This window comes from Macaca fascicularis, chromosome 17, assembly GCF_037993035.2.
Source record: "Macaca fascicularis isolate 582-1 chromosome 17, T2T-MFA8v1.1".
In the NCBI taxonomy this organism is placed as follows: domain Eukaryota; kingdom Metazoa; phylum Chordata; class Mammalia; order Primates; family Cercopithecidae; genus Macaca; species Macaca fascicularis.
The window spans coordinates 86,565,699-86,587,169 of NC_088391.1; the positions used below are offsets into that span (position 1 = coordinate 86,565,699).

The 21,471-nt window shown below is 43.8% G+C and overlaps 2 protein-coding genes across 12 annotated transcripts in view; one reads left to right on the forward strand and one right to left on the reverse strand.

The window, feature by feature from the left end:
- Nucleotides 1-13,913, forward strand: part of CLDN10 (claudin 10) — a 206,593-nt gene extending 192,680 nt beyond the window's left edge. The window contains exon 4 of one of the 3 annotated variants that reach the window (XM_074021284.1): nt 8,335-9,566. In XM_074021284.1, coding sequence (XP_073877385.1) covers nt 8,335-8,338 — 4 coding nt within the window. In that variant the 3' untranslated portion in view covers nt 8,339-9,566. Of the gene's footprint in view, nt 1-8,334; nt 10,108-13,758 lie in introns of those variants that run through there. The other 2 variants (XM_074021280.1, XM_074021281.1) reach the window with 2 other exon arrangements.
- The window catches only part of DZIP1 (DAZ interacting zinc finger protein 1), a 63,419-nt gene extending 42,647 nt beyond the window's left edge, over nt 1-20,772 (reverse strand). For 4 of the 9 annotated variants that reach the window (XM_065533400.1, XM_065533399.1, XM_045377248.2 and 1 more), the window contains exons 1-7: nt 20,443-20,772; nt 19,664-19,761; nt 19,085-19,299; nt 17,338-18,285; nt 9,386-9,473; nt 6,148-6,272; nt 627-788 (exon numbers count right to left, since the gene is read on the reverse strand). In XM_065533400.1, coding sequence (XP_065389472.1) covers nt 627-788; nt 6,148-6,272; nt 9,386-9,473; nt 17,338-18,069 — 1,107 coding nt within the window. In that variant the 5' untranslated portion in view covers nt 18,070-18,285; nt 19,085-19,299; nt 19,664-19,761; nt 20,443-20,772. Of the gene's footprint in view, nt 1-626; nt 789-6,147; nt 6,273-9,385; nt 9,474-17,337; nt 18,286-19,084; nt 19,300-19,663; nt 19,836-20,388 lie in introns of all 9 variants that reach the window. The other 5 variants (XM_074021278.1, XM_074021277.1, XM_005586108.4 and 2 more) reach the window with 3 other exon arrangements.
- Nucleotides 20,773-21,471: the final 699 nt, after the last annotated feature.

The following is a 21,471-nucleotide window of genomic DNA, read 5'->3' on the forward strand; positions in this document are numbered from 1 at the left end:
CTCAGCTCCCTTCCTTTCTACCTTTTCCCCAAAGAAGAGTCACGTCAAATCTAACCAGGGAGCTTAGAATTCTTAGCAGGAGGACACTGATGGATTGGCTGCTTCTTTCTAAAGAAGCAGCTCAGGTATCATCTACGCATGAGGCCAGGGCTGTATGGACCAGGGCTGTTCCCATAAGGGAGAGGGGCTCATTTAGCCATAACTTGCTTGCTTTAGAGATCCTACCCGGGCCTGGGTTGAGGAGGGGGCCTGGCAAGGGTTCTTAGTCTTTCTGGGTCTGCTTTCTTCCATTCCCACTGGACAGTGGAAAGTTCCAAAACTCAGGGAGGAGTTTACAGTTCAAGGGTAACCTAACCAGATAAGAAAAGAGGGACCTTCATAGAAGAGGGTCTTCTATATCTCACCACGAGTGTTCTGCACTGGAGTTTAAGGCCAAAGCTCCCATTCTCAGCAAAACACCTCTGACTCACTCTGTCGCCTCTATGCCTCCCTCAAGACTCTTGGGGAGAAGAACGTCTGCACCAGGGTACCGTAAAGTAACTGCTGGATCCCCTGGCCTTAATGCCATCCTAACACCACCTCTCAAGGCAATCAGTACCATAAGAACTTCTAGGTTTAATACTTACATATTCTAATGCTGAATTCTTGGAAGTTAATTCTTTAAATTCCTTCATAAACATTTCCTTGACTTTTTCCATTTCATCAACTAGTTTCTCCTTTTCTTCTTCTTTCCACCTATCAAATAACTTCAAAAAGTCTTCCTCTTTTGTTTTTTGCATTTCATATTCCTGAAATTATTTTAATACACAGCTTTAAAAGTTCTGGTCTGAAGAAAATAAGCAATATTTAAAATAAAAGTTCATAGCATCACTTCAAAAATGTTAGCTAGTATTGCTTATTTCAGTTGGGCTTGTAATAACATTTCCTATCATGGCAGGTCTGTGCACAAAGATTTTTCTAAACTAAAGGCAGCACACAGAATCCTGTTGTCCTTACATCCCTTAAAATAACAACAGAGAGGCCCGAGGCCTCCAGCTTTTTGTGTTCTGTGAACTTGTATAAAAGTCATACCATAATCTATAAAATGTAAATATACTTTAAAGAAAACATATATTGAGCAATAAAAGAACATTTCTTGACACCATAGCAATTTGGGTAGCATAACTCCATCCCACCACCAGAAAATACAAATTCAGATTTATAGAAGCTAGATTCAAGGTTAGCACTTGATTTCTCAATGACCTTCAGGATTTTTCAAATCTAAATTGAGAACTTGAACAACACTATATGCCAACTAGCCCCAACACACATATATAGAACTCTGTACCCAGCGACAGCAGAATATGCATTCTTCTTCAGTGCACATGGAATATTCACTAGGAAGACCTTTTTTTAGTCCATAAAGTGTTTCTCGGATTTAAAAAGATCAAAATCATGTAAAGAATCTTCTCTGATCACAATAGAAGCCAGAAATCAGTAACAGAAGGGAACTGGAAAATTAGCAAATACGTGGAAATTAAACAACACGCTCTTAAACAACCAATGGGTTGAAGAAAAACTCACTAGGGAAATTGGAAGATACTGTGAGGTTAATGAAAATGAAAACATAACATACCAAAATTCATGAGATGCAGCCAAATCAGTGCTCAGAAAGAAATTTATAGCTGTAAGAGCCTACATTTAAAAAGAAGAAAGGGCCAGGTGTGATGACTACGCCCGTATTCCCAACACTTTGGGAGGCCATGGTGGGAGGATCACTTGATCTCAAGAGTTTGAGACCATCCTGGGAAGCATTGTGAGACCTCATCTCTACCAAAAATTAAAAAAAAAAAAAAAATTAGCCAGGTATGGTGGTATGTGCCTGTAACCCCAGCTACTTAGGAGGCTGAGGTAGGAGGACCAATTGGAACGGGGAGGTCAAGGCTGCATTGAGCTGTGATTGTGCCACTGTACTCCAGCCTGGGCAACAGAGAGAGATTCTATCTCCAAAAAACAAATATAGAAGAAGAAAATATTAAATAAATAACCTAGCTAGAAAAAGATGAGCAAAGCAAACTCAAAGGCAACAGAAAGAAAAAAATTATGAAAATTAGAGCAAAGATAAAGCAAAGGACAGGAAAGTAATACAGAGAATAGATGAAGCCAAAATTTGGTTCTTTGCAAAGATCAACAAAACTGACAAATCTTTAGCTACCCTGACTAAGAAATGAAAGTGAGGACATGACTACCAATCTTAGAGAAATTAAAAGGATTGTAAGAGAATATAATGAACACTTGTACACCAATAAATTGGATAATCTAGGTGAAATGGACAAATTCCTACATAAATTACCAGACTGACCCAAGACAAAGGAAATTTCAATAGACTTTCAATAAATAAACAGATAGAGTTAGTAATCAACAACCTCCTAAAAAGGAAACGTCCAGGACCAGATGGTTTTACTGGTGAATTCTACCAGCTATTTAAAGAAAATAGAATACACAAGAAACTACTAAAGTAATAAACAAATTCAGCAAAGTTGCAGAGTACAAGGTCGACATGCAAAAAGCAGTTATATTTCTACATACCAGCAATGAACAATCCAAGAAAGAAATTAAGAAAACAATTCCATTTATAATAGCATCCCAAAGAATAAAATACCTAGAAATAAATGTAACCTAAAAAGTGAAAGACTTGCACACTGAAAATTGTCAAAGTTTGTTGTAAAAATTGAAGAACACCTAAATAAATGGAAAGACATCCCATGTTCATGGATAGGTAGATTTAATATGGTTAAAATGGCAATACTCTCCTAAGCAATCAAGAGATTCAGTGTAATCCCATTTCAATAACCTTATTTGCAGAAATGGAAAAGCCAATCCTCAATTTCACATGAAACTGTAAGAGGCCACAAATAACCAAAACAATATTGAAAAAGAAAAACAAAGTTGGAAGACGCACACTTATCAATCTCAAAGTCTACTACAAAGCTACAGTAATCAAAGTTGTGTGATATTGGCATAAATACAGATATATAGACTAGTGGAATGGAATTGAGAATCCAGAGATAAACCCAAACATCTAGGGTCAACTGATTTTCAACAAGGGTGTTAAGAACATTCAATGGGCCGGGCGCGGTGGCTCACGCCTGTAATCCCAGCACTTTGGGAGGCCGAGGCGGGCGGATCACAAGGTCAGGAAATCGAGACCACGGTGAAACCCCGTCTTTACTAAAAATACAAAAAATTAGCCGGGCGCGGTGGCGGGCGCCTGTAGTCCCAGCTACTCAGGAGGCTGAGGCAGGAGAATGGCGTAAACCCAGGAGGCGGAGCTTGCAGTGAGCCGAGATCGCGCCACTGCACTCCAGCCTGGGCGACAGAGCGAGACTCCGTCTCAAAAAAAAAAAAAAAAAAAAAAAAAGAACATTCAATGAAAAAAGAATAGTCTCCTGAATAATTGGCACTGGGACAACTGGACAAATCACATGCAAAAGTATAAAGCTGGGCCCCTCTCTCAATCTGTATGCAAAAATTAACTCAAAATGGATCAATGACCTAAATATAAGAGCTAAAGTGATGAAACTATTAGAGTATATAAAGAACTCATACAGCTCAACAAAAAAGGCAAACAATTCAATTTAAACAAATGGGCAAAGGACTTGAATAGACATTTCTCCAAATAAAATATATACAAATGGACAATAAGCATGAAGAGATGTTCAATATAATGGTTGTTAAGGAAATACAAATCAAAACCTGATGAGATACCACTTCCCACCCACCCAATAGGATGACTTTAATTAAGAAAACAGAAAAGTATAACAAGTATTAGTGAGGATGTGGAGAAATATGAACATTACTGGTGAAAATGTAAAATGGTACAGCTACTATGGAAGACAGTTTGGTGGTTCCTGAGAAAGTTAGACATAAAACTACCATATGACTCAGCAATTCCACTCCTAAGTATATAATCAAGAAAAATGAAAACATATGCCCACATAGAAACTGCCACATGAATGTTTATAGTAGCATTATTCATTGGAGCCAAAAGGTGAAAATGAACCAAATGTCCACCAATGGATGACTGGATAAACAAATTACGTATACATACATACATACAATGGAATACTAGTCAGCAAGACAAAAAGTACTGATACATGTTACAACTTAGATGAACCTTAAAACATTATGCTAACTGAAAAAAGCCAGACACAAAAGGTCACATATTACTTTTTTTTTTTCAGATAGGGTCTCATTCTGTAGCCAAATGGGGTGCAGTGGTGTGAACACAGCTCACTGCAGCCTTGACTTCCTGGACTCAAGCCATCTTCCTCCCTCCTCAGCCTCCTGAGTAGCTGGGACCACAAGCACATGCCACCATACTCAACTAATTTTTTAATTTTTTGTAGAGACAGGGTCTCACCATGTTGCACAGACTGATCTTGAACTCCTGGACTCGAGCAATCCTCCCGTCTTGGCCTCCCAAAATACTGGGATTACAGTTGTGAGCCACTATACCTGGTCTACAGATTTTTTTAAAAGATGTATACCGAATAGGAAAATTCATAGACATAAAAAGATTCGTGGTTACCAGGGCATGAGGGTAGTACAAGTGATTATTGAATGGGTATGGGTTATTTTTCTGGGGTGTTGAGAGTTTTGAAACTAGAGAAATGGTGGTTGCACAATATTGTGAATACACTAAATGCTACTGGATTGTACACTGTAAAATGATTGCCTAAAAGAGATGTTGGTACACCCTTGTTCATAGCAGCATCAGTCATAATAGATAAGAAGTGGAAGCAACCCAAGTGTCCAACAACAGATGAACGAATAAGCAAAATGTGGTATACAGACATATACCATCAACTATTATTCAGCCTGAAAAAGGAAGGAAATGCTGACACACACTGCAACATAGATAAACCTTGAGGATATTATCAGTAAAATAAGCCCATGATGACAAAAAGACAAATACGCTACACTTCTACTCATATGAGGTATCTAGAGCAGGCAAAATCACAGAGAGGGAAAGTAGCTGGAAGGAGGTGGGAGGGGAGCACTGTTGTTTAATGGGTAGTTTCAGTTTTTCAATATAAAACAGTTCTGGAGATTGGCCGTAACAATGTGAATACACTCAACACTACTGAACTGTACACTTAAAAAATAGTTAAAATGATAAATTTTACATTATAGGTATATTACAGTTTAAAAAGAGTGAGCCTATGTGGAAGACAGAGGGCTCTGTCAATGATTCTGTGAAATGACTGCTGTTTTCCCTAGAAAGTCACACTTCCTGTCACAGGCTTCCTGTCCCCATGGGGGAAACAAGGAAGAACTGAGCACACTGTCACTCCAACAGTGACAAGGAAATAAACGCTCTTTGATGGCCTTACTCTCTCCATTAGGTACATCAAGGTCAACCCTCTGTTGGATCAATAATGGCATGCGTGGTACCCACGGTGTACCCACAGTGACCCACAGAAGTCAGAACTCAATGAATCATGGGCCTCTTTCCTCTTGGGCCCTTCATCAACCCAAGTGCCTCTGAACAAGTCATTCCAAGCACCAAACGGCCTGACACATGGGTAACACAGATGAGAAAAAAGAGAAAAGGAAACAGATCGGAAGCATGAGGAAGACTCAATCCTCTGTTGGTGGCCTTGAGTATGGAGGAAGAGGGTCAGGAGCCCAGGAGTATGGGTAGCCTCACAAGGAAATTAAGAGCAGCCCTCCCTCAGTGGGCAGCCTGGAAGAAAGTGTAGACCTCTGGCCTACACCTGCCAGGAACTGAACTCTGCCAGCAACCAAATAAGCAAGAAATATTCTGTTCTACAGCTTCTACCAAGGCACATGGTCCTCCTGACACCTTGACTTTAGCCCAGTGAGATATGAGAAGTGTCAGACTTCTGTTTTAAGCAAAATTGTAGAAAGTTAATTGTGTGTTATATGAATTCCACCTCAATTTTCTAAAAGGCTTTTGAAAAATAGAGAAATATATTTCCAGTGATGTGCTTTGTAGTAAGATACTACTATGGCAATAAAAAATGCAATCATCTTGTCAAGTGCTACAAACTCTTAAGTGTCCTCTGTTTATTAGAGTCCATGGCATAATTGAATTACATACAGTTAATTGTAATTAAAATACCACAGAATTCTGCCTGGTACCTTGGAGAATCTGACCGCACTGGCATGGTGTGCAGCCTCTAGCTCAGACCTGGTGAGCTGTAGCTCTTCCTTCAATACGACGATCTCACTCCGGAGCTTCTCAATCTGTGCATTTTTCTGATACTCTGTTGCAACAGAAAATCGTGTTAAAATACCATCTCTTACCAAATGTACCTGGACACTTATGGGGTACAGTCCTGTTGATAACACAAAGGAAACTGTTCTCTTACTTGGGATAAGATTATTTGTTTCATGCCACATGAGCCCATTTTTGCTCTTTAGAGTTTATTTGGAGCCCAGTGTATTTTGGGGCACTGAATTATTTTTTAGCAGATTCTTTCAGCCACTGTGTTGAGGTTGGATTATCCTACAGAGACACATGAGAGCCCTGTTCAGGGAGCAATAATGGTAACAAGGAATAATACAGGGTGCTTTGGCCCAGTGGCACTCTGCGCCTTTCTTAGAGGTGCCTGTCTCAATCACAGAAGGCAAGCAACAGCTTCCTCTGCAGGCACCACCACACTGAAATCGCTGTGGTCACCATCCTTAAGGTGCCCGCTGAACTCTCCTGAGGACCCCATCAGTGCTAACACAAGCAGAGGACTAGAGGGACATTCAAAATGCAAACTTGGGCCATAGCCTATCAACTGGGGTAGAAGTGAGGTACTGAAAAGTTGTAAAAGGAAGCAACAAGTGAAAGGAAGAATACTTATGTACATGTACTTACATGCAGATGTACACATGACTGAATGGATGTACATGTGTCTGTGAGTGTAGACATGAAAGGTATGGAAACCAAAGTAGAAAGTCAGAATCTCAAAGATGACCTGAAGAAATAATACTCGTTTCAGAGTCTGAAACCCTCTCTGAAACGAGTATGAGTTAGAATAAGATACTGAAACAGAAGAGAAAGAAGGTCAGTTTCACACTGAAGAATGGTAAATTAAAATATTTCATCTTTCCAAAATATTGCTAAATTTTATCAGTGATTCAGGACTTATTAATGAGAGTATTATGCTGTTATTTTTGTTTCTACAAAGCTTAGCTATTTCCTAAGTAATCTATTTAACTGAAATGGGCAGGAATGGAAATAGCCTGGCCCACAATGGAGGGAAAGGCAGGTATTGAGTGTATAAGCCAAGTACCGATGTCTAGATACTGAGAACATTTAAGATCAGAATGAGGTCGGGCACGGTGGCTCACGCTGTAATCCCAGCCCTTTCGTAGGCCAAGGGGGATGGATTACTTGAGGCCAGGAGTTCAAGACCAGCCTGGGCAACATAACAAAACCCCATCTCTACTAAGAAAAAGAAAAAATACAAAAACTAGCCAGGCGTGGTGGTGGGTGCCTGTAGTCCCAGCTACTTGGGAGGCTGAGGCAAGAAAGTCACTTGAACCCAAGAGGAAGAAGTTGCAGTGAACCAAGACGGCACCACTGCACCCCAGCCTGGGCAACAGGGGGAGATTACATCTAAAAACAAAAACAAAAACAAAAACAAAAACAAAAAACAGATCAAAATAAGAATTTCTGTGGGTTACTGTGGCAATCCGCAGGAAGCTTTGATCTGCCCATGGAGAAAGAGCCCTTACATTCTTTGCTTTTGAGAATACTTCAGCGGTAGAAAACCTGGCTCCTTGGTAAGCCCCAGAGTCCCCTCCCCTCTCTTGCGTCTTCATTTTCCGTACCATCTATATTGTCGGTGGTACACGCACAAACTCATCTTAGTATCTCCCACATCAAATGAAACAAAAATTGTTTCTGGGTCTCACATTTCTGTCCAGATGAAGCCTCATGTCTCTGCTTTCCTTCCCAGTAAGTGTTATTGAAACCAATGTCTGGATACAGTAGGACCACTCCCTCATAATTCTCAGTTCAGCTCAGGGGAATCAGACTTTTGTCCCCACCTGTCTACTGAAGCTGCTGTGCCAGGGTCACCGACAACCGTCTTGACAACAGCAGTCCATTGTCAGTCTTCATCTTACTCTGCACCTCAGGAGCACTCGATAGGACTGACCGCTGCCTCCTCTGTGAAATAGTTTTCCCTTGGTTTCCATGGCAACACACTCCCCAGGTTTCCCTCCAGCTTTGATAGAGACTATTCCTCACTCTCTGCTGATGCTCTTTCTGAGCTCCTAGCATTGGGAAGACCTTCGGGCTGGCCTCACCGCCTTCTCTTCTCTCTCTAGGTGACCTCAGCCAGACCAGCTCTACTCCAGTGATTCCTAGATTTAAATCTCCAGCCTGGGTCTCCACCTCAAGATATAGCCCTCCAGTACCCCCACCTGCATGTCTGTTGCACATGTGATGTAAATGCACCCATGGCAAGTACAAACTCTCATCCCTCTTCCTCCTTGAAACTACCTCCCAGCCCTGGCCCCCCATCACAGGAAACATCACCACCATTCACCCAAACACAGAGGACAGAAACCCAGGGTCCTCTGTAGCTTCTGGGTCCACAGCTCATCTGTTACATCTTCACCTGCCCACCTGCCTGGAAACAAAGCTGGTCCAGGCCCCCGTCTCTCTCACCTGGGCTGCGATTGCAGCCTCCTCCCCTCACGCATCCACTGCTTCCACTGTCGCCCCAACAGTCTAGTCTCTATCCACAGCTAGAAGGGTCATGCTAAGGCACACATTAATTAGATCATGCCCCTCCCCTGCATAAAATCCTCCAGTGGTTCTGCCTGGTGCATATAAAAACTCCACATTCCAGCCCACACCTTCACAGCCTCCTGTGATCAGGCCCCCAGCACTCCAGCCTCACCACACACCATCTCCTCGCCTATTCTACTCCACTCTACCAGCCCTTCTGTTCCTCAAACACATCATCCCGGCACACCTCATGCCCTTACAGTCAGTGTTCCCTTGGCCTGTGAACACTTTTCCCAGACTTTCACCCCACCTGGAGTCACTCTCTACCCCACTGTCCTGCGCTATGATCTTTTGCCACCATTGGAGAAGAATTACTCATTTATCTGTTTAATTACTCATTTATCTGTTTAAATGTGTCTCCTTAACCCCCTTTAGAATATAAAACTCGAGAGAGAGTGGGGCTTCTCCACTCAGCTTGTGGCTGTATCTCCAGCACCTAGTGCACTGTATGCACCTCCTGAGGGCTCCATATTTACTTACTGAATTGACAGGGACTATGATGGGAAATGCACTGGACCAAGTCTCATTGCCAAAAGAAAAAGGGAGCAGGAAGAAAACAGCTTCGAAACAGAACTCATTACTCACCAAAACGAGAATTTTCTTCAGTGTGGCGGCGTTGAATGTGACTTTGTAGAAAAGCTTGGTTCATAAAGGCCTTGTCACAAAAATGACACTGAAAAGAAGAGAGCAACAAATCCAAGTGTCTGTAACGACTGTCGTCCCACTTAATTGTAATTAAAATTCAGGTACCTGGCCAGGCCCGGTGGCTCACACCTGTAACCCCAGCACTTTGGGAGGCCAAGGCAGGCAGATCACCTGAGGTTAGGAGTTTGAGACCAGCTGGCCAACATGATGAAACCCCATCTCCACAAAAAAATACAAAATTAGGTATAGTGGCGTGTGCCTATAGTCCCAGCTACTAGAGAGACTGAGGGAAGAGAATCACTTGAACCCGAGAGGCAGAGGCTGCAGTGAGCTGAGATTGCACCACTGCACTCCAGCCTGGGCAACAGAGTGAGACTCCATCTCAAAAAAAAAAAAAAAAAAAAATTCAGGTACCTGAAGCACTACCTCTTGGGCGCTTTCTTGCTGAACAATACCATCCTGGCAAGAGATACTGAAAGCATGACTAAAAAGAGAGAGATGAAACCAGGCTGGGCGCAGTGGCTCATGCATATAATCCCAGCACTTAGGAGACTGAAGGCAGCTGGGGGGGTCACTTGAGCTAGGAGTTCAAGACCAGCCTGGGCAACATGGCAAGAGCCCATCTCTACGAAAAGTAAAAATATAAGTAAATAAATAAAAATAAAACCAGGGCATTCCTCCCAAACTGAACACAAGACAGTGAAAACCACCTCTTAACAGTTAAAGGAGTCCTTCTACTGCTTTCTGGAGCCTCTGATGCTGCTCTTGTTAGACTGACAGCTTCTACTCTATCAACAACAACCTGCCCCTGCCACTCCAGCCACACCAGCCTTCTTTCTGTCCTGCAGGCACGCCAATCTCAGAGCCTTTGCATTCACTGTTGCCCCTGCCTGATTTTATCCAGACCCTCCTTCCATGGCTGGCACCTTCTCCTGACATTCAAGATGTCATTCATCAAGCATCTTCCATGCTGGGGATGATGGCATGTCCTCAACAAGGTCCTCCTTCAAGATCCTCCTGCCTGTCACAGTCTCTTGTCACATCACATAGTCTTATTTTCATCCTCATACATCTCACTGGCTAATATTTTCATGTTTATGTACTTGTTTATTGTCTCCAGCTCAGTCCCTCTAGGTTCTAGAATACAGCCTTCTGAGGGCAGGGCCTCTAATTTATCTATAGCTTTATCCCCAGAGCACAGCCTTAATACATGAACGAACAAAAGCTTGAAGTATAACCTATTAAGATAAATTTTCTGAGAAAAAAGAAGTCAATTCCTCATATACCTCTGTTTTTCTACTTCAACACTGATTCAACTTTTAAGCAAAAATCCCATTTGTTTCATCTATATCCTCACTCCTGGATTACTCTGAAGTAAATCCTGGATATTATATATTTCATTTGTAAATATTTCAGAATGTATCTCTAAAAGGAAGATAGGACTTTAACACAAATCATAACACCATTATTCCACCTTATAAAGTATAAAAATTAAATCCTTTTAAAAAAAACAAATATTCAACTATTTGGATAATTTTTAATTTTTGTTAATTTGATGATTTTCCCCTAATACTTCACATAGTGTCATAGAAAAAATACTCGGTTTGTTTTGGAATAATTATTAATAACTGGGTCCAAATAAGGCCCTATCCCTATCCTGTAACTGATGGTTATGTCTCCTAACACTCTTTTAGTCTATAGGTTTCTCCTCTACCTCTTTTTTTTCCTTGCTGTCCTTTGCTGAAGAGGCTGAAGCTTGTCCTGCAGAGTTTCTCTCCATTTGGATTTTGCTGTTTTCATGCCCATTGCGTCACTGAACATGTTCTTTTGTTCACCATGCTGCCTTACTCTTAATCAGTGTAACTGCATCCAGACTTCAGGCTTTGGTTTCTAAAACTAACATTCTGTATATTTCCTTTTTTTTTTTTTTTTTTTTTTTTTTTTAAGTGTCTCCCTCTGTCACCCAGGCTGGAGTGCAGTGGCGCAATCATGGCTCACTGCAGCTTTAACCTCCCAAGTTCAAGAGATTCTCCTGCCACAGCCTCCTGAGTAGCTGAGATTACAGGTGCCTGTCACCACTCCCAGCTAATTTTTGTATTTTTAGTAGAGATGGAGTTTCACCATGTTGGCCAGGCTGGTCACAAACTCTCAACCTCAAATGATCCACCCACCTTGGCCTCCCAAAGTGCTGGAATTACAAGCGTGAGCCACGGTGCCCGGTCATATTCTGGTATATTTCTTGGTATTGCATCTCAGAGAATCCCTAAAACATCTCTTCAAACTCCTGGGCTCATGACAGCTTTGGTTCACCTATAGGACTTTAGGGACCCCTCACATCGGCTCTGATGTAAGTCATATAGGCTTTCGGGCTGTGTACAGCACTGGAGAAAGGAAAGGAACAGGAAGCCATGCCTCCCTCCCTCCCCACCCCACCCCACCCCAGTGTTCACATATTGCCAGAAGGTGTTCTAACGATCCTGTTCCTAACAGAGACAGAGACCATCCAGCCTTCAAACTGCAATACGGCCATTCTATCCAGGCAAGTAGAATGCTTCAGCAGGGTTGCCCATGTAAGTGTAAGATGAGAGAAATGCACAGTGATGATGGAGAGGATGCAAACACACCACCGTGTCAAAGGGAGGAGGGGAAAAAAGGAGGGAGGGAGGGAAAAACATGGCATGCAAAGATAAAGCTTACTGTGGGGATCTATAAATTAAGGAAGGAATCTAAAGATGCTCTTCACAATCTATTCACACCACAGAACATAAGAGTAGCATACATTCTATAAAAATGATATGATTTTTTTAAAAACCAGAATGAGTTGAAAAAGAAAGATAAAATACAAAACAAAACAAAAAAGAGTTGAAACATCATTGCAGAACAAATAAATAAGAAAAGCAAGGAATAGGGCCAGGTGCAGTGGCTCACGCCTGTAATGCCAGCACTTTGGGAGGCCAAGGCAGGTGGATCACCTGAGGTCAGGAGTTCGAGACCAGCCTGGCCAACATGGTGAAACCCTGTCTCTACTAAAAATACAGAAATTAGCCAGGCATGGTAGCACACGCCTGTGATCCCAGCCACTCGGGAGACTGAGGCCAGAGAATTGCTTGAACCTGGGAGGCAGAAGTTGCAGTAAGACAAGATTGCACCACTGCACTCGGGCCAGGGCGACAAAATGAGACCTTAACTCAAAAAAAAAAAAAAAAAGAAAAAGCAAGGAATAAAAGAGACACTGTTGAAAACTGAATTGCTCACTAAAGGAAAGGCTGAGATAATTTACCGTAGTGAATGCAGATTAGAAGGAAAGGATTAAAGCAATGAGAAAGAAACCAAAGGGTATGGAGCACTGATGGACAAAACCAATACTACGTACAGGTAACTGGTTTCCCAGAAGTAGAGAAGCCAAAAATGAAAAAAAATTTAAAGACTGAATACAAGAGAATTTCCCTGAAGTGCAGTGAAAGCTGAATCTGCAGATTAAGAGTTCACCAGGTTGTAGGGAAAACTGATACAGAACACTCAACACCAAGACATACCCTAGAAAGCTACTAGGCTTCAAGCAGAAAGAAAGGACTCTTCAGTCATGCAGGCAGAAAAAGCAAGTCACTCACAAGAAGAAAAGCTTTAAGCCACCCTCATACTTCTCACAGCAACATTTACTGCCAGAAGACAAAGGAATCACATCTAAAAAGTTCAGAGGGAAAGTGTAACTAAGAATATTCTTCATCCAATGTCTTTCAAAGTTGACAGAATTGAAGAAATGCAGCACTCTTCGGCCTTCTGGGTAAGAAAAATCGTTTTGACAATCTTATAAATTAAGACATAATTCAAAATGAGAAACTCAAGAATGGAGATGTTGAGGTAAAAGGACTTTGAGCACATAAATATAAAACCAATGAAGAAAAAACAAGTTAAGACATTATGGTTGAGTAAGAGAATGTGAATGTTACCAGCCTGGATAGTGTAACTCTAGAAACGGGAGAGAAGCCCTGATTCTCACTGTGACTGTGTTTGGAGATGCGGCCTTTAATGAGATAATTAAGGTTAAGGTTACATGAGGTCATAAGGCAGGGTTGGGGAGGGCGTGAGGTGGAGAAGGGGCAAATCTTTTTAAGGTAAATATGGCGCAGTGGCTCACACCTGTAGTCCCAGCTACTCGCAAGGCTAAGGCGGAAGGAACATTTGAGCCTAGGAGTTCAAGGCCAGCCTGGGCACATAGCAAGACCCCTTCACTTTAAAAAAAGAAAAAGAGAGAGAGACATTAACGATCTCTCTCTCTCTCTCTCTCTCTCTCTCTCTCCCCCCAAACACAGAAAAGGCCAGCTGATGAGGACATAGCAAGAAGGTGGCTGTTTACAAGCCAGGAAGAGAGGCCTCACCAGGAACCATCCCTGTTGACACCTTGATCTTGATCTTCGACTTCCAGCCTCCAGAACTGTGGGAAAATACATTTCTGTTGTTTAAACCATCTAACCTGTGTGATTTTTATGGCAGCCTTGGCAGATTAGTACAGATCTATAATATCATTTATAGAAAATTTTCAAACTTAAAAATACTGTCTTACGAATACATATGTTCATAAAAATATTTTACACGTTCATAAACATAAATAGGAAGGATATAGTCAAACAAAGATTTCCTCTGGGAATGCAGGAAGGGAAAATTATTTATTTCTAAGATGTTTAAAACTCTTTAAACATTTGCTATCTTGGAAATATAGCAAAATGCTAACCTGAGTTAAATCTTTTTTTTTTTTTTTTTTTGAGATGGAGTTTCGCTCTTGTAACCAGGCTGGAGTGCAATGGCGCGATCCCAGCTCACTGCAACCTCCACCTCCCGGGTTTAAGTGATTCTCCAGCTTCAGCCTCCCAAGTAGCTGGGATTACAGGTGCACACCACCACGCCTGGCTAATTTTTGTATTTTCAGTAGAGACGGAGTTTCACCATGTTGGCCAGGCTTGTCTTAAACTCCTGACCTCAGGTGATCTGCCCGGTATTTGTCCCAAAGTGCTGGGATTACAGGCGTGAGCCACTGCACCTCGCCTAACCTGAGTTAAATCTAAGAGGTGGGTATATGGTGTGTCTTACATTAGTCTATGCACTTTTTGTATGTTTATAATATTTCAATACTAATTTTTATTTGAAAATCAATGAGGTTTTTCTTTTAAAATCTCCCATATATGGGTATTCACTATATTGTCATTTTAATTTTTCCGTGTTTTAATTTTTTTAAATAAAATTGAGGAAAAAGACCTTACACATTGCCATCACTACCCCCCTTATACACAACACACACACACACACACACACCCCATGGGGGAAAAAACTCATTAGGGTGCATGCATGTGTGTTTCTGTCTGTCTGTGTGTCTGTGTGTTCAAGTCTCTAAGAACAGGCAGCTTTAATTTTTTTTGTCTCAGCTACTCAGTTCTTACGATTTCTTAAAGCAAAGGGAATGGAGACAAAGCGAAGTGGTATGAGAATGAGAATGAGACCACAATTTCTCAAAGGTAAAACTGATAATGCAGTAGACCCAATCATTGTGTCAGAACAAGGAGTCCAGCCTTTGGATTTTCTGTATAAGGGAAGAAAGAAAAACTCACATGATAGCAGTCATATATTGTTCACATTTTGTAATAAGTCAGCTTTGGTATTTGTCATGTCACAAAACGTTTTTCCCTCATTACCAGGTATTAGCTAAAACAGCAACTACATGCCAAGCACTGCCGTAAGCACAGTCCATGCACTAAGTCATTCAACCCCCATTAACAACTGCTAAATATTCCCATTTCACAGAGTAGAAACTGAGGCACAGGGAGGTTGAGCAACTTGCCAAGGTCTGGTAGCTGAAAAAGTAGTAGGTGTCACTCATTTGATAAATTGAGTCATTACCTTTTAATTGTTACTTATCATTCACATTTGAAAATCTTCTCTTAAGCTGGGTGTGGTGGCTCACGTCTGTAATCCCAGCACTTTGGGAGGCTGAGGTGGGTGGATCACTTGAGGTCAGGAGTTCAAGACCAGCCTGGCCAACACGGTGAAACCTTGTCTCTACTAAAAATACAAAAATCAGCCAGTATGGTGGTGCACACCGGTAGCCCCAGCTACTTGGGAAGCTGAGGTGGGAGAATCGCTTGAACCTGGGAGACAGAGGCTGCAGTGAACCGAGATCATGCCCCTGCACTCCAGCCTGGGCGACAGAGTGAGACTCCATCTCAAAAGAGAGAAAGGAAATCTTCTCTTATAACAGCTACTTCTATAGTAACCCCCCAAAAAGAAAAAAAAGTTTATAAACATACAATTTCTGTATGTTAGAGGTTTTAAGATTTCACTAGATAGCTGCTAAAGCTGGAGTATAATAAACCTTTAAAAAATGTTTAAATATAATCCATTCTATTTGTTGCACAAGAAAAAGACCATCTTAGCACTATTTGAAAATATTTACTTTTTAAGCATTTATTTTAAGCATAAATATTTACTATTTATGAAATAAGCAATTAGCAACGCCCAGTGTCATTTGAAGATTATACCTCAGGGTTGTCTACCCAAGACCAAACACTAAGTCCTTCTAATAATATTAACTGTTCCCTTTTGTTTGTTTGTTTGATATGGAGTCTCAATCTGTTGCCAGGCTGGAGTGCAGTGGCACAATCTTGGCTCACTGCAACCTCCGCCTCCTGGGTTTAAGCGATTCTCCTGCCTCAGCCTCCCAAGTAGCTGGGACTATAGGCACGTACCACCACGCCCAGCTAATTTTTGTATTTTTAGTAGACATGGGGTTTCACCATGTTGGCCAGGATGGTCTCAGGTCTCAATCTCCTGACCTCGTGATCCACCCCCCTCAGCCTCCCAAAGTGCTGGGATTACAGGCATGAGCCACCACACCCCGCCACTGTTCCCCTATCTTAAGAACACTCAACGTTCCTGCTGGGTCAGTTCTGAGCAATATTAACTGCACCATTTTCTCTGCCCTGCACCCAGTTCTCTCCAGCATTCATGCATTGGCTCCACTATTACTAACTCCAGTGAGGCCTTTTAAGCCATAGTTAGCCAAAAGGACTAGAAAGTAAGGGCATGACATCAATCTTGTTAATCTGTTGCTTACTTTGATATCTTTCTCAATCATTGTTTATACCTTCTGCACTTCCTCCAACTAGTCAATAAAAAAAATACATTAGCTTATGTTATACTCAAAAATTGCAATATTTATCTTGGACTCAATGTCTAACCCAAAACAGTAGGAAGATTAAGACCAGAAGATAAAAATACTTTATTCTTTAAATAATGTTATGTAAGTGAATGTCCTTGTTCTTAGACAATATATACGTCAAAATATTTAGGATCTGCAACTCACTGTGAAATGGTTCAAAAGTAATAACAATACGTATACAGAAATAGAGGAACTGTGGCAAATGTTAATAATGGGGGAATCTGGGTGAAGGGCATATATATGAAAATTCTTTACAGTCTCCTGGCAACTTTTCCGTGAGTTTGAAAATATTTTAAAATTTATAAAAATGAGAAAAAGACCCTACAAATTTAAACATTCTGCATTGTTTGGGGACTGACTTCAACAGCAATTTGTATATTGTTTTTTCATGATTAGGTTGATTCGGAGGAGGAAAGTGTTTCAACAACCAGTATTTAGATAACTTCCATAAAGCACCACAGACGACATTTGTTGTTTAATTATTAATCCTCTGGTCGTCTGCAGAAGGTAACGAACCATGACATTTGCTGGTTAAAATTACTGTTTTTGCTTAAATAGACTGTGTCTTCTGATATACAATATAAATCTTTAAGAAGAAAGAGTGGTGATACAGGACAGGCCTATCAAATGGGAACTGAGTTGTTTACCGGATTATGAACTGTGCTCACACACAGCTGCCCACCTGGTAATAGTTGGCTTTGGCCTCGATCATCAGCTGCTGGGTGGAGATCATCTTCTTCCTGCGTTTGCACTCTTCCTTGAGCATCTTGATCTCCCCCACCTGCTTGGTGAGCAGCTTCTTGCTCTGCTCGCCCTCGCAGTGGCTCAGGCGCAGCCGCTCCTCCAGGGTGTGCAGCTGCGAGGTGAGGAACTCTTGTGAGTGCAGCAAGTACTCGATGGTGAACTGCGCCAGACGGATGAGCTTCAGCAGCACCGGGTCCACCCCCGACTGACAGTGTGGGCACTTCTCGTCCTCCAGCTTGCAGAAGGTGATGTTCATGATGTTCTCCTGCAGGGTCAGCACGTCCACGGCCCCCGCCACCTTGTCCACGTCGATGGCGCTCAGGCGCCGCCAGTCCACACTCTCCAGCCGCGGCCTGAACTGGAAGAAGGGCTGGGGCCCCGAAGCCGCGCTGGGGGGCGCACAGGCCATGGAGGCCGCACCCGCGGCGGCGGCCACAGCGACGTCGGGCCCCTCTGGGCCGCTGGTAAGCGGGTAGTAGACATGCTTCTGGAAGGGCTGCAGGGGGCACAAAGAGAGCGCGGCGGGAGGCGGGGATGGGGGGCGGGCAGGCTGGGGAGCTGGGGGTCCGGGGAAGCCCCGGTCCTCCCCAGCCCCGCGTCCCCGTCGGGGGAGCCCCGGCCTCCCGCCTCTTACCATACTTGAAAGCCAATCCGCTGCCTCAGCTTGCATAGGAGGAGCTGGGCGGTCTCTACCCAGCCTGGGCCGCCTCCCTGGCCGCCGCCGCCACAGCCCTCAGGAGCGGGAGAAGGCCGGGTTCCTTGCTTCCGCGGCGGCGGCGGCGGCCTAAGGTCTGGGTGTCCAGGACGTTGCTATGGCAGCCCCCCAGGTCCGGACCTGGAGCAAAGGGCGCGTCCGCCCGCGCGCGCTCAGCGTGCACCCAGAACCCTGCGGGACCAGAGAAGACCTCTTGGACGAGCCCAAGTGGACACAGCCGTTCACCCGAAGAGGGTACCTCCTGGGTGCCGGCTCCCCAGGGCGCCACCCTCCCTGGCCTTTGGGGCTGGACACTCCATGTCCCTAAGGCAGGCGTGGGGAGCCACATCCCTGGGAACCTTTGGTCTTAACTGCCATCCCCTGGTTATTTATTTACTGTAGCCCTGGCCTTAGGCTTTGATATTAGACATACCTAATCATTCCATCATTAATAGGAAAAAAAAAAGAAGTATCTATTCATCTTCATCTTTTACACACGATTTAGAAAACAGTAAGCAATAAATATATATATAATTAAACTTGATAGAGGAGGACTCGTTGCAAAAGGGCATGAGGAAGCTTTTGGCATAACAGAAATGTTTTTCATTTTGATTGAGGTGTTGATTACCCAGCAATATACACTTGACCAAATTCACCGAATTGTATCCTTAAAATTAAGGGTGGGTTTTTATTATATCTCAGTAAAGTTGTTTTTTAAATGAAATTTGTAGTTAATCATATTTGATGGCAGGCTTTCTAGATTTCTGACACCCAAGTTGCTTTTTAAACGGAATCTTTCTTTCTTTGTAGGTCAGCAGCCTAAATATAACATTTTGATAAAAAGTACAAACCAAAGAACTCCCCAAAATATGTAATACTTCACCCGCCTTTCCAAAAGGATACATTCTCAAAATGCTGAAGGTAGAAACAGATGGAGGGGGATTTGAGCCCTCGGCTTTACCAACAAGTTTTACAGGGTCATTGTATTTACCTGACAAACTTGGATCGGGGCTGCATTCTGGGTTTTGGAGAGGCTAAAATATTTCTAGCAGCAACTTGTAGACTTCAGGCCTCTCATTTGTGCAGGTCTTCTGGGGGCCTCCAGTGGTTACCACAGAGATCAATAAGCTGAGGAAAAGCCAGACATTCCCCAATCCACCGGGGTATTCCTGCTTGGACCAGACATCAGGAAATTTTTTTTCTTTCCTAACATCCAAATATGTGAACAGAAGAAAGGAAAATACAATTCAGAGTAACTGGAAGCAAAGTTGCAATATCAAATATATTTAGCACTTTCAAGATATTGTTAACTAGAAATAAACCCATGCAAAAACATCCAGGAAATAAAACACGCACTTCATATGGTTTCAAATAAACCATACTTCCAAGTATTTTTTAATTGGCCTTTAGAAAAAAAAGAACGATTCCCTGCAACCAGGCATAAAAAGTGCTAAAGACATAATTAGTTTCAAAGTTTGATTCTGTCATTTACTTGCTGCCTGATCTAGAACAAACTGTCAGCCCTAAGACTCAGCTTCCCCCATCTGTTTAAGAGCATCAAGACACCGACCTGGCAGATCTGTAGACTCTAGGCTCCATCCACTGGGCTACAGGATCAGCGGGAACAAGAGCTGTGGTCTCTCTTGCTCAAGTATATGTCCCTAGCACCTAGCAAAGGACAGGCACGGAGAAGGCATTCAGAATTTGCTGAATGGACACGTGAATGAAGAACGATCGAATGACTTGGGCACTTAGTTAAGGAAACATCAGCTCCTGGCCCCTTATCCCTTTTATTTTTGCTGCCCCTGGCCTGTTAGAAGGATTAACCCATGATTTGGGCCAAGGGCTTCGGAGATGAACGTGGGGGTGGCCCACGCGCCCCCGCTGAGATCTGGGCGCAGAGATCCGCGGGCCCGAGGCGCCTATCTCCGTTGGCCGCCGCATTCCATCGTGGGGAGCCGTGCGGTTGGCCACCCCTTCCCCCTTGCGTGGATCTCGGTCACAAGATGGCCGGAACAGGAAAGAAGGGGGCACGCTTTCCCGTTCCCTCCCTCCCCCATCCCGGGCAGGGCCCCCAGCCTCGCGCGGCGCCTCAGGTCCCAGGCGCATGGCACCGCCGGGCAGCCGAACGGGTAGGCAAAGGCCGAGAGACGCGGGTTCTGGGGGGACCTCGGCGCCCTTCCTTGGAAGGCAAACAGGCAGTGGGGGCTGCGGCGGCTACGCCAGCTGGATCTGCAGCAGCTCGGCTCGCAGCCGGGAGAGGCAGGAGGGCCGGTTTCGCGGTTATCGGGATACCCCGTCCGCCACCGCCTCCTGCGTGCGTCTGGAGCATCCCCGGTCTCGGCTCACCGCAGCTGCGCGCTCCAGGGCGGGTGCCGGGCCCTGCAGGCAGGCGGGAGCGACACAGGGGACCCAGACCCCAGGGTCGCTGCTGACGCGGGCAGGGCCCGCGGAGGCCGAGGAACAGCAGAGCGGAGAGAGGCGGGCCGGCTCCTTCTTGCAGGGCGCAGGATGAAACGTGTCTCGTCTGGGCAAGTTGTGGCGAGGCGGGTCGCCTGGCGCCGCTCCAGGGCCTTCCAGATTCCGGACCACTGACGACTCGGGATCCCCCACCCCCCTCCCGCCCCCTCCCCTCCGCGATCTCCCTCCGGCCTCTTCCCTCGGTGTCCCGGCTCCTCTGGCAGCTGGGCGGGACTGCGCGCGTCTAGACTGCAGCGCTAAAATGCGCTCAGCCAATCCTGCAGCTGGCGCAGACACGTGGTGCGGGGTCGCGCCCTGTTGCTGGAGCTGGATGCTCACCCTAGGAAGGCTTTTCAAAAAGAAACCAGATTCGCTCCTACCCGGTGGTTGGCCTGGCCCTCAACAAGCTAATTTCCCGGAGGAGCTTCAGGTGAATTATCTTCCAAGAAGAGATGCGTTTTAACCGCGGAAGTGTGCAGATGCAAAGGACCTTGAAAAGGCCATCTAGTGTGGCCCTGCATTTGAGTGACGTGGAAAACCGAGATTAGGGACTTTTCTCCAAAGCACTCTAGGATTTAAATCCACGTAGATTTCTGCGTCTCTTTCCGTTATGCCCATTTCAGGATGAAAGACACAGATCTTTGTTGATAGAAAGTTAGGCACTGCAAATTACAGGAGATGTGGGTCCGGGGTAGTGTGCTTATTTATTTAACCTAAAATTGAAACACATGGGACAAAAGTTAGTAGTTTTAAGAAACAAGTAACCCAGAACGTATGTATATACTATCTGGAGAAATATGAGGGCACCTTTAGCAAAACCTGAGTGTCTATATATATATATATATTTAAATTAGAAAGGAGTAGTTCAGAACTTTTACTGGACCAATATGCCGTTGTAAAAGGGCTTTTCCTTGTGCT